General features: G+C 46.1%; 1 protein-coding gene across 6 annotated transcripts in view; it reads right to left on the reverse strand.

The window, feature by feature from the left end:
• PALM2AKAP2 (PALM2 and AKAP2 fusion) overlaps positions 1-13380 on the reverse strand; it is a 451783-nt gene that overhangs the window by 320470 nt on the left and 117933 nt on the right. For 3 of the 6 annotated variants that reach the window (XM_059141746.1, XM_059141744.1, XM_059141751.1), the window contains exon 2: positions 3584-3629. In XM_059141746.1, the coding sequence (XP_058997729.1) occupies positions 3584-3629 (46 nt within the window). Of the gene's footprint in view, positions 1-3583; positions 3630-4124; positions 4272-13380 lie in introns of those variants that run through there. The other 3 variants (XM_059141747.1, XM_059141743.1, XM_059141742.1) reach the window with 2 other exon arrangements.

The raw sequence follows: 13380 nt of genomic DNA on the forward strand, positions 1-13380 counted from the left end.
CTCCAGCGCTCTGAAGTGTGGGTTCAAATCCTGGCTTTGACACTCTCTGTTCATGTTGGGCTCTTTCTCTGCAAAATGCGGATAATACAGCATTTCCTGCCTCATCAGTTTGTTAGTATTAAATGACATAGTGTGTGTTGAAATGCCCTTTAGTCTCATTATTGAGTTTGTGCCTTTAGCTACTGACTGAACCTCTTCATGCTTTTGGCTTTTCCTTTCTCATATTAAGTGTTCCAGATGAGTAATAAACTAACAAGAAACCAATAAATGCCTCCTGCTAATTAGGAAGGTTATTATGTTATATGTGATTTGACCCAGTCTTCAGGACTTGCTCCAATGCCTCCTCTCCGGGGAATGTTCTGCAACTCCTAGAGGCTGGTTTCCCTGCTCACGTGAGTGGCTCATTTGCATAAGTAATTGTTTGTGTTTCTCCTTTAGATTATTAAAAACTTAAGGTTAAAAAAAAAAAAGCCGATCACACAGTGCCTTGCTGAATAGATGATGTTCAATAAATGGCAATTGTATCATTACTCCCCAGAATTATTATTCACACTCATTCTGCTATACAAGCCCTCTGCTCTGTCCTGATATTATCACTTTGGAATGTCCCACAGGTGGAAGGGAGCAGAGAAAGTTGCCAAAGATGGACCTGCTCTTCTTTTGCAAGAGGTAGGATGAGAAATCCATCTTTTCTCATTGATCAGGCTCTGGGTTCAACTGGAAGATTCCATTTAAAGTACCACAGTTTCTGAGTATTTCATTCCAGTGGGGGTGGGGGAGAAATCCCAGATGACCATGTGGCAAATGGGTCACAGGACATCTGTCCTCTCAGGATGTAAGTATGTAAAAGGTAGTATCTTTCCTCTGAAGGATGAAACGTGGGGACACTGACGTTTTGGTGTTGATAGTGCCTTTCCAGGGGAGGCATGCTGTGAGGACCCAGGGAACGAATGGATGGAGGAATCCTCAGGTGACAGACCTGTGCCTGAAGCAGCAGGAGGAACTGATGCTGGACACAGCCCTGGCCTTTGTCAGAATTAAAAGGGAAAATGTAAAAAGTTGTTCAGGCTCTGTGCTCCAGAGGTCCTGTCTCCATGCCTCACGGGACACAGCGTTGCTATAGATGGGAATGGGGATTCAGGAGCTCAAGGGCTCTGCCTCCAAACCATCTAATGACAACCACATGCCAGGTACTTCACGTGTCTCAGAGCTAAACCTTGCAAGAAGCCCACGAGGTAGAATGCATGAGCTCACTGCACAGATGAAGGAACAGCAGTCCAGACTAAAGACTGCCCAGGACCGCTCAGCCTAGAATCCTCGTCTCTCTGTTCCGCCGCTTAGGGAGGAGCCCAGGTTGGTGAAGAGGTAAGGACTTGTGCTCGTTCTCTTTCTCATTTCCTGACATACTGCAGGAGTGCTAGGCTCTAGAGGAAGGCTTAGGACGTTCCTCCTGACGGTCCCCTGAGAACTCTAGGAAGGTGGAAGAGAGAGGGAGCATTTGCCAGATTCGGAGAGTGTGCCCTAGGCCAAAGCATAGCATAGAACTATTTACTGATACGGTCATCAAGACCCGCTGACCTCTCTCCTTTCTTAAGTCTCTCCCTGTGTGTCACACACACACACACACACACACACACACACACACACACACAGTTAGTGTATCCAAACCAATAACAACAGGTATTAATTGAAACTGATACAGTCATGAGAATCATCAACATCTTCCCGGGTCCAGGACGAGCTCAATTCCACACCTGAACAGGCACAAGTATTTGTCTTTAAACGTATCATACACTCAAGAGAATTCCAAAAAGACTGGCGCAGTCTTTCTTGAAAATCCACCGGCTCCCTCCCGGGATTACCCAAGCCCCTTTGGAAAGGGGTGGCCCCAGCATTAGCTGCTACTGACTCCCCATTCAGAGAGCAAGTCCTTTCATAAGGCTCAGCTGTTCTCAGGCATCCAGGAAAGCTGTTCATGCAAAGGCAGAAAATGTGACAACTGTTGGAAACCCTCACACAGGCTAGGAGCCACTGAACCGCCTCTGGAGCGGCCACTTCGGGGCGGTTAAAGCCGCCCATTATTCAGTTTACATAAAACACCCAGCAGCTACATGGCACGAGTAAGTGAATATCTCCATTCTTACCAAGTTTGACAGGACACACTGGCCACACTGCCTCGCCACTAGCTTTAGAAACCGTAAAATAACTTCATTAACCATCCAAATATACATGCACAGAGGGAAAGGGAAAAGAGAAAACAACAACAACAAAAACAACAACAAAACAGCCTTCCTTAGTTCTGAAGGACCAAGTTCAAAGATTGCCCAATAGACCAACCCCCCCCCCAAAAAAAACCATAGCATTTCAACACTGCCGACAAATGTCCCTCCCATTTCAGTGGTCAAGTCTCTAAGACATTTAAAATGTGAAGACATTGGTAAAGACGGTCCCAGTGCCCTGGGAACCATATCAAACGATTCTTTTAAAGAAAAAAAAAAAAGGCCTACGTGCATTTTCCCCATGAAGAATCTGTCCAAAGATTTTGAAAACACTTTAATATACTTCGTTTCCAAAACATTACACACAATTTCTCCGACAGATTTATATGTGTTTCCAGAGAACTCTTGGACCAAAAAAAAAAAGGTACTTAGGTAGAAGAACGTCTGGAGATTCTTTTAGGCCAATATGTGAACAGACCTCTTTTAATTGTTAATATTTCATACAGCAGCAGTAATCATTCCCTCATCTGCGAAGGAGATATATAATCCAGCTGCGGTGGCTCCAGTAAAAATACCACATCTGCGGATCGTTGGCAACACTGAGGCAAGATTGCTCAAATCCACACAGTCCCAGAAAGTTCTCCTTTTTCACTCGAGATGCACAAGGGTACACTTTTCCAAAAGTGCATGTAAACTTGGCCAAAACTGGTTGCTCCTTCCTATGCTGAAAATAGGTTTCAGATTGTCCACCCCGGGAGAAGAAGGATGCTCTCTTGGAATATTATGCCCAGGACCCAGATGCTCTAAGTAGTTCCCAGACCACCTCCAGGATGGAGGCCAGTGCCAATGTCCTTGTCAATATCAGAGAGAACAGGGAAAATGAACACCCCGGGTTTCAGGGAGGAGGTTTTACCGCGGGGCTGGTCTAGGGGCTGACTGCTGGTTTCCCACTTAAGAGACCGAACAGCTTCCTCAGGAAGGGTGGCAGCCACTGTTCTGGTCGCCGTTTTCTTGCTTCTCCAGTATATGCAGTCAGAGTAGGACCGATCACTGGGTGACTTGATATTCCAGGAATCGCCCCACCCCCACCCCCATGCGTCTGGTCTTTTCCCAAAGCCCAGTAGCAAGCATCTTATTTCTAAGCCAGTCTTCCACATTCAAATCCCCAGCCCAAAGCGCGCCCTGGGGGTTTCTATCCACAGACGTCTACAAGAAAAAGCAGCGTAGTTGAGCTTTGACAGACTTTTATCCCCCAAACACATGCCCGGCGGCTACTGTGCTGGAATGTCGATGGCCCCGAAACACTCGGGGTCCCCTTCCATCCCAGACAATAGAGCAAGAAAATAAAATGAAAGTGGACTTACTGCTATGGCTTGCAGCCTTTCCTTGTGCAACTCCGCCTCTGCCATCCTGGAGAAGGGCACACGGGGAGGGGGAAAAAGAAAAAACACACGCTGTAGTCAACCCACGGAAATGGATGGGCACCCCGGGGCGCTGCGCTAGAAGCTCAGGGGAGAGCCGAGGGGCGGCCGGGGGTCCGCTTGGGGTGGGGGGTAGGTGGTGGGTAGAGCTGTGCGCACGGCTGGCTCGCCCCGGCTCAGCCTCCGGCCCCCGCCCGCCCAGCCGCCTGGATGCGCCCCAGCGCCGCCGCTAACTGCAGCTCCCGGCCGCGGCCGGCCGCGCCAGTCGGGGACGTGGGCCACGGGCAGCCGCCGGGAGGGCGCGCCCGCCCCGCGCTGGTCCTCCGCCCTGACGTCTCGGCGCCTCGCTCCGCCCCTGGGATGTGGGGGACCTGCGGCCACCGCCCCCGCTCCAGTGGCTCTAGCCGGCCAGGAGACGCCGGGCTGTCGCCGCGGGGGAGTTGGGGTCCCCAGGCGCCGACGGGAGCGCGCGTGCGGTGGGCACCTGGGGCGCGGGCGCAGGGCGAGCGGCTGGGGCGCAGGGCTGGCTCCGGCGTGGACGGGCGCTCTCTGGAGTCTGAGCAGGGCAAGGTGGCGCCAGTGCCAGCCAGCAGAGGGGCCTCTGGCAGAAAGCGGGCCCCAAGCACGTGCTGTGACGTGCGGGCTGTGGCCGCCGAGTGTTCTGGCCGCCTTCTAGCTTATGCCAGATGCTTGGGCTCCACGTGGGGACATTTCCAGTAGGGAAGGACTGCCTCGCCCACATGCCTTAGATGACAGGGTGCTCAGAGGTCACGTGGGCCGCGGCCAGGGTATATAGCTCAACACTGGCCACCTACCTCTCTGTATGCCAAATGTGGCTCAGAGAGACAACAGAGAGTTTGTAGTGTCCGTTGCTGGGCTAGGTGGGGCTTGACAAATCAGCAGTGAAAATGCCAGCAACTTGCCTACCCACTCTGAACCTCAGTCTCCTCATCTGAAAAATGGAATGTCGTCAGTGATTAATGAGATAAAATATATGAAGGTGCTTTGTAAAGGGCAAGCTGTTTCTATCATTATCCTGTGACATTTTGGGCTGAAACTCAGAGTCTTTACTTCTTTACACAGGCTCTGAAAGGAAAAGCAAAATCAGGTCACTGAAATACTTCACTATTCCTTTAAACCGTACTAAAGTGCATCTTTTGTGACCAGCCCTGGGCTGAATGTGAGAGATGGATAAGACCAAGTCCAAAAGGAAATAAAGGCTAAATACAAACAAAATACCTCTTAACCTTCAGGACACTCACAAGTAAACTTTCCTCCATAAAATGAAATAATAAACACTGAAAGAAATGAAACAAAACAATCCTACCTCTTTAGACCCTTGATGATTCTATAAATGCAGGACTTGAAAGGCTTTTTAAAAGGTATGCACTTTGAATTTCCCCAAATCACCTCTTTCCTGGGCAAATTCTTGCAATTCAACTAAATTGCTTTTTCAACTTTCACAGAGGTTTTACCTGTCATTTGATGAGCAATTACTACTCTGCCCGAACACTGAAGTCATCACCAAAACAGCTTTACTGATTGATTGTTTTCTCTTCCTTTTCATAAGGGGTGTAGGTGGAGTTATTTGTGTCATAAATCCAAGCCAGTGCTCGAGTCAACATCCCACTCCAATTTATCCAGAAAGTCTATTTTCTGGCTAAGATCTATCACTTCCTTCCTTCCTTTCTTTCTTTTTTTAAGATTTTATTTATTTATTTATTTGACATAGAAAGACACAGCAAGAGAGGGAACACAAGCAGGGGGAGTGGGAGGAGGAGAAGCAGGCTTCCTGCAGAGCAGGGAGCCCAACGTGGGGCTCGATCCCAGGACCCTAGGATCAGGACCCCAGCCGAAGGCAGACGCTTAATGACTGAGCCACCCAGGCGCCCCAAGATCTACCACTTTCTTCAAACACTTCATTTTCTCTTCACTTCCAGCACTAGCTCCCGCAGGTCAAGTTCTTTGCAGGGTGTTTGCTCACAAATAAACCCAGCTGTCATTGCTTTGGCAGACTAACTGTGTACCCAACAATAGGAGAGAATAACAAGATGAGAAAAGTGAGACCCGTGAAGCTGACAGTTCCAGCCAGAGTCATAACGCTGAGACTTAAACTCAGGTCAGACTTCCAGAAAAACTCATGCTCCTCCTCACTCAGCACCAGGCTCAGCCAGTGATAACAGAGGTAGGACAGGCCCCCGAAATCAACAGGTAATGATTAAGAAATGGTCCTCCCTTGCCCCAGCTATATAGATATTAAAAGGGAATAGAGGAGCACGATGTAAATGGACTTAATGTCACTAGACTGTACACTTAAAAGTTTTTTTAAGTTTTATGCCATGTATAATTTACCATAAAAAAATCTTTTTTTCAAAGGAGTCATGGAATGGGAGAAGATATTTGCAAATGTCTTATCAGTAAAGGGCTAGTATCCAAAAATCTATAAAGAACTTATCAAACTCAACACCCAAAGAACAAAGAATCCAATCAAGAAATGGGCAGAAGACATGAACAGACATTTCTGCAAAGGAGACATCCAGATGGCCAACAGACACATGAAAAAAGTGCTCCACATCACTCAGCCTCAGGGAAATACAAATCAAAACTACAATGAGATACCACCTCACACCAGTCAGAATGGCTAAAATTAACAAGTCAGGAAATGATAGATGAAGGCGAGGATGTGGAGAAAGGAGAACCCTCCTACACTGTTGGTGGGAATGAAGGCTGGTGCTAGGACTCTGGAAAACATCATGGAGGTTCCTCAAAAAGTTGAAAATAGAGCTACCTTACGACCCAGCAATTGCACTACTGGGTATTTACCCTAAAGGTACAAACTTAGTGATCCGAAGGAGCACGTGTACCCGAATGTTTATAGCAGCAATGTCCACAATAGCCAAACTATGGAAAGAACCTATATGTCCATCAACAGATGAATGGATAAAGAAGATATGATATATATATATATATATATATATATATATATATATATAATGGAATACTATGCAGCCATCAAAAGAAATGAAATCTTGCCATTTGCGATGATGTGGATAGAACTAGAGGGTATTATGCTTAGCGAAATAAGTCAGTTGGAGAAAGACAACTATCTGTCATATGATCTCCCTGATATGAGGAAGTGGAGACGCAATGTAGGGGGTTTTGCAGGGTAGGAAAAGAATAAATGAAACAAGATGGGATTGGAAGGGAGACAAACCATAAGAGACTCTTAATGTCACAAAACAAACTGAGGGTGGCTGGGGGAAGGGGGGGAGGGAGAGGGTGGTGGGGTTATGGACATGGGGGAGGGTATGTGCTATGGTGAGTGCTGTGAAGTGTGTAAACCTGGCGATTCACAGACCTGGACCCCTGGGGCTAAGAATACATTATATGTTTATTTAAAAATAAAAAATAAATTTAAAAAATCTTTTAAAAAAAGTTGAAAATAGAGCTACCCTATGACCCAGCAATTGCACTACTGGGTATTTACCCTAAAGATATAAATGTAGTGATCCGAAGGGGTACCTGCACCCCTATGTTTATAGCAGCAATATCCATAATAGTCAAACTATGGACGGATGAATGGATGTGGTATACATATACAACAGAATGTTACTCAGCCATCAAAACAAATGAAATATTGCCATTTGCAATGACATTGATGGAACTAGAGGATATTAGGCTAAGCAAAATAAGTCAAGAAAGACAATTCTCATATGATCTCGCTCATATGTGGAATTTAAGAAACAAAACAGGATCATAGGGAAAGGGAGGAAAAAATAAAACAAGATGAAATCAGAGAGGGAAATAAACCATAAGAGACTCTTAATCATAGGAAATAAACTGAGGGTTGCTGGAGCGGAGAGGAGTGGGAAGAATGGGGTAACTGGGTGATGGACATTAAGGGGGGGGCGTGTAATGTAATGAGCACTGGGTATTATATAAGACTTATGAATCACTGAACTCTACCTCTGAAACTGATAATATATTTTATGTTAATTAATTGAATTTAAACTAAAAAAAAAAAAAAAAAGACAGAAGTCCTGGAAGGGAGATGGGGTGGGAGAAGAGCCTGGGCACCCACTGGAAATGATCAGTTGGAAAGCTCTGAATCACAACACAGAAGAATCAGGTTTGGGGACACATCTCTTGGTGTCATCTATATTGAGGTTGTGGGAAAGACACAAGAATGGCCAGATAGGGAAAACAGAACAAGAAAAAGAGAAAGCCCAACAAAGGAGTCTAAGAAAGTATCATCTGAGAAGTAGAAGGAAAAATCAGGAGTTATGTTTGTATCAAATGCCATAAGAGGAGGAAAGGGGTTTTCAGAAGTGTTAGATGCTTCTGATAGATCAAGAAGGATGCAGACTAAGAAGGGGCCACTGGCTTGGGCAGTCAGGAAGCCAGATGTGTGACATTGGGAGAGCAGTGTGTGGGGGGGAGTCAGCCTGGAAGTGATTACAGGGAGTTGGGAATGAATGAAAAGTGGAGGGGGAAGGATTCATGAGCACAGACCACTCTTCTCTGAACTTTGGATATGAAAGATGAAGGTGGCTGGAGGAATGGGAAGGTGGTTTATGGGAGGCAGGGTCCAGCTGAAGAGTCGTTAAGTCAGACAAGACTTGAAATGCTTCTGGAATGAAGAGAATTTTGACATCAGGAAAGTGAGGCCAAAGACACAGTCCAAAGGAAGGTAAGTATTAAGTCTCAGATTCGACCGTGAGCACTGGTGGCCAGGTTAGCCTTGGAAAGAAGGAGAAATTAAGCAGGGCAGGAGGATGAAATGGGTAGAGACAAGAAGAAATTTTGAGTTGAAGGAGAGAAAAGTGAGTATGCATCAAGTAGCCTCATTTTCCCACCTAAGAATCATTGGTTAAGATTAATGGGATGGGGGTGGGGGACTTCAAAAAAAACAGAAATGGTTTGTAAAGAAGCTGTGGGAAATGGGCGGAATTAAGACATGGTTCCCACCCAAAAGTCTGCATCAGGATTTCCATGGAACACATTTCCCTATACAAAAACAAATTCCTATGGGGTGAGGTAGGGGTTAGGGATGGGTTTGGAACCATTGGACTGAGTTTACGAGGAATAGACAAAAGACCCATGACCCATTGTGTGTACTTCCTCAGTGGTTTTTAACTACCTGAGGCCCATGATACACAGTGGTTGTATCTTTAGTCAGTGCTGAGGATTGCCAAACCAGATATGGCAAAAAGTCAAAGGAGGGAAGAGATTCAGAACACTGAACCTTGGGCCTTTGCCCAGAGGGAGGTGTAGCAGATTCTTTCATGTTTTTTGGTTGCCCAATTTGTGAACCCCTTTCCATCTTTGGGGGATTCCCATATTACAAACCATAGTGACAGTCAGAGCCACCTCTTGTTCTAGAAGCTGGGAAATGCCAGACACTTGCTTCCCCAGATCCCCTAGAAGCTACAATATGGCGTGCAATCTGGGCTCCGTCAGGCACGAGCACCTGCCAAGGATCCTGAAGGCAACAGCATCCAAAAATTCTTTCAGGCTGGTAGCTCACCGTTGGTCCTGCCCATTGTCCGAGCCTCCTTCTCTCGTCTTCTCGGCTATTCTGTGAATACACTTTGAGTTCATGCCTTCTCTGCTCCTATCAACTAGAATCAATTTCTGTTTCTCATGACCAAGAACACTAAGTGATGCTTCTTCGTGTTGGAAGGCTTGTAAAATGAATGGCCCATGCTTGCCAAAGAGCCGAGGGGAAACATTTTCTTCTCTTCCAGCACTCTTCCCTTCAGCTCTCTAAATTTGAGCATTTGAAAATCATTGAATCCATTACAAACACAGACATTTTTAACACAAATTATGTCATTTCTTTCATAAACTTTTATTGTGTAGCTATTCTATACTAGATATTAGGCTATGGCTTGGTATTGCAAAGAATTCATAGTCTAGTGCTGATATTGGTGACCTTCTGCCCTCCACACATTTAAAATCTGGAAAGATCTATTACAATGGTGCATAATGTGTGCAACAAATCACTAGTTCTTGCTGGGACATTAAATTGTGTTGCATAAGCACTGCCCGTACTGTTAAATGGTTTTTCTGATAGATGCTGCATGGCAAAGCATTATACAGGGAGAATACAGAATGCCAGATTTGCAAAATAAATGTTTTATTAATAAAAGTTTCAGAGTATACTTTAGAGCATGAGTCTTTTGGGAACCACAGATGGTCAGAGCCCACTCCCCTGTGGGGACAGCAGGAGCTCTGTAAACTGAGAGGCAAATGACTTGCCAAGACCCCTTGAGCGAGTAACAGTTAAAGTCTTACTAAGCAGCAGCTAGGAGTGTGAAATTTCAGAGTAACCTGAAGCTTTCTCTTGACAGAAGTAATTTTAAAAGGAATGCCTGGGGCCTCCAAAATGTTTGTACTCGTATGAGCTCTGTTTTGCCTTTTAGGGTCTTTTAGAATAAGTGGTCATTCAAAACATATGTGATGGAATCAAAAGGAGGGGAACAGTGGTTGGAGGCTTTTGGCTTCTTTGGTTGCAAACAATTTGGGAAAGTTGATGGGATTTCAAGTATGTGCTGTGTTACTCTATGGGATTCAAATGATAGATCCGTCCAGAGAGTCACTGTGGGGCAAAAAAGAGAAGTTAGAAAACAGATCCAGCCAGGACGAGCTGGATGGCACTTAAGGTATCTATCTATTGACTAGGCTGTCTACATAGTAGCTTCACAATCAGCAGCTGGAAATCCATCCAGAAATGAACATTAGCATTTCATGTTGATGGTTTCCTTTTCTCTTGGTTAGCTTTGGCAAGGTCAACTGACTGACGATGTGTATTGTCAGAGGAAATGAGAGGGTAGGAGGAGAGCGTATGGGAATTAGAGTGGGGTGGTTAGGGATCATTTTTACATTTGCTTTGCTTGATATTCAGATGTCGGTCCCTAATAATCTTGTTACTGAAAAATAAGTTTTGAAAAGTACGATTAGGAAGCCGTAGGTGGGTGTGACATGGAAAAGAGGCATGAGCTCTATGGACAAGTGTGACTCCCAGCCCCGAGACTCACCAGCTGCATTTTTGGAATTCCTTTAGTCCACATTGTCCTCATCTTTAATTGGGGGAAAATAACTCTAACTTCATGGGGCTATCATGAGGAGGTCCTGAGAAATCAGGAGATCAGGTATAAAATGCTCAAGAGTGGCCACAGTAGCTGCTCCAGAAATGGTAGGTCCTAATTGCTCAGCCTAACTGTTGCCTCATTAAAAATGTCATAAACCAGGCCAAGTGAGTGACTAGATTTTATCCACCCTTTAATGTAGGCTTTTTTTTTTCCTTGAGAAAGAGAGTGAACTATGGTTATTCTTAAAATTCCTCACATTAGTAGGTACTTCTCTTTCGTCATCCTTTAAAACGGAGGATTCTGCTCTCTGTCATTTATTGTCTAGAAATTTCATTACCAGACTCTCTTTTTCAGGATTCATAGACACCTACAGTCTTATCTTCTGGAGTGAGTCCATTTAATAATTATAAATAAGAGTGAGAAGGGAATGCTTAAGAAGAGATGGATGGCATTCTAGGGAAGGATGGAAAACAGGCTTGATTTCGGAATTCTGGAGAGCTACTTGCCTACCTATTAAGTACGCTCCTTCATGGAGTTGATTCTAGGTTGGGGATGAATTAGCTACAAAGTGAAAAAGTCTTTGGGAAGGCCTATCTGGTTACATAATGCCGATAGACACAACGGGGTCATTGGCTTCTCAGAGAGCTTAGGGGCCAGTCTCGTTGGCCTTCGCACAATGAGCGCGATGTGCCCTGTCAGCTTGGAATCCCTGTTTGCAGCACGGTCATTGACACTTTCATTGTTAGCCATGATTCGATAATGCTGTACACATTCTGCAAGTCAGCACTGCTGACAGGAGAGAGAGAGATGTCCTACGGGGTTGGCAGTGAAGGGACAATGGCCCATCACACCAGCCCTGTGTGCCCTCCTGTTTGGAGAGTGAGTCATGAAATTGGAAAGCCTGGCTTCAGCTCCTACTGCCTTTGGATGCTGAGCCCTTTGGACCATCTGGGGTCTCAATCCCGCCGACCCACCCCTTACCCACCGTCCATACACTAGCAAATGTTTACTAAATGGAACTCTCCCAGATCGGGCCTCCTGGACAAGCTACCTTTCCCCAAAGAGCCTAAGACCAAGTGTCAATCTTAGCTCCTAATCCTAACTCCGCCACTTACTGTATGACCTCAAACAAGTCACGTAACTGCTCTTAGCTGAGGCTTTCTGTTTTTAAACAGGGAAAGGGGATCCCGGACTCCCTCACAAGGTTCTTGTAAGAATAAAGGAACTCATGAATGAGAAAGTGTTCTGAGAACTATAAATGCTCTGTGAGGGGAAGGACAACACCAAAAGGGGTGGCTTCAAAGTTAAGGACTTAGGGACATAATGACGGATCAGCAGGGAAATGTTTGCAGGCCTGTGCGACATTCTGTAGTAGCCAGGGGCTCGGCCCACTGGGAGAAAACTCTCCTAATGCAGAAGACAAAAGAGGCTTCCCAGTTTCTGATAGGCTACTAAGACAATCAGACCGATAAATGAAAATTACCAACCCCATCTAGGGTTCCCTTTGACTTCCTGATGCTCCTCAATCCCTCAAGTGATCCTGCTTTCTCCAGTCTGAAGACAAACAACCATCGTCTGGTCTACGTATTTAATTCATTTCACTAAATGCAGAAAAAGGTGCAGGGCTCTGAGGACAAGACGGCAAAAGCAGAGAGAAGCAGGAGAGAAGGAGATGGAGGAACTTGGATCTTTTTTGCCGATTGTGTCTGTGTCAAACCTGTATTTGAAAGCTACTTGATCTGTGTTTACATGAACGTGCTCTCCTTTCCGCATTCATTCAGAGCTAAATTTATCCCACTAGAGAGAGGGGAAGGCATACTTGGTGGAAAAAGAGCCCACACAGAGGCGGCTGCTTGACTGGGAGCCAGGGGCCCTGGGGGAGCTCCAGAAGAGGAAAGAGAGTTCCTCTGCAGGCTCGGAGAATGGAGCCGGTGCTGGCTTGACAAAGGGCCATGTTTTCAGGGGAGCAGATGTGCCCTTCATTTCTGAGAAGGGTGTGAGCACCAACAAGACTTCAGATCTTGTGTGTCCGGAAAAGCGGTGCCCTGACTCCCCGGAGCTCATGCTTCTGGCCCAGCCCTTGGGGAAGTGGACACTCAGCCTCTTTCCACCGCTTTAGGTGGTGTCTGTCCCCAAGGGGGGAAAGTAGTGGGAGGCTGGCAGGGCCACTTCTGATGCAAAGTTGAGCTTGCCTTCCGTTGCAGTGTCATTCCAGTTATTTTCCTCTCCTGGGGCAGCTTCCTTGGGGTCAGGGGAGGGGGAGGAGTGGGGGGATGTTGTATTTGTGAGCTGTGTTGCGTGAAGTCCCGTGTACCTATAACCGAGGAAAGATCGTTCTGGCCTCGCTGGGACCCAGCTGCCTCCCATCAGTCCGTTATTTCTCTTCTTCCCACTCAACTACTACCTCTCCTCCTGTAATTCCTTACCTTTCTCTCGCCGCTAAGCCAGACTCTTGCTAGGTCATCTTTTGCAAGTGGACAAGTCATTGCAATAGAGATAAGTTTTCCTATGAATGGAGAGTTCTCTGCTAGAAGTGAAGATTTGCCTATAGAACAGGCAGTCGGCTTCCGTCTGGGACTTGGTCCCTTTCATCAGTGGAAACCCCCCCTTGTTAGGACGGGGCAGGAGAGGTTCCTTGTGTTGTGG

The sequence above is a fragment of the Mustela lutreola genome, chromosome 12 (assembly GCF_030435805.1).
Source record: "Mustela lutreola isolate mMusLut2 chromosome 12, mMusLut2.pri, whole genome shotgun sequence".
Classification (NCBI taxonomy): Eukaryota; Metazoa; Chordata; class Mammalia; order Carnivora; family Mustelidae; genus Mustela; species Mustela lutreola.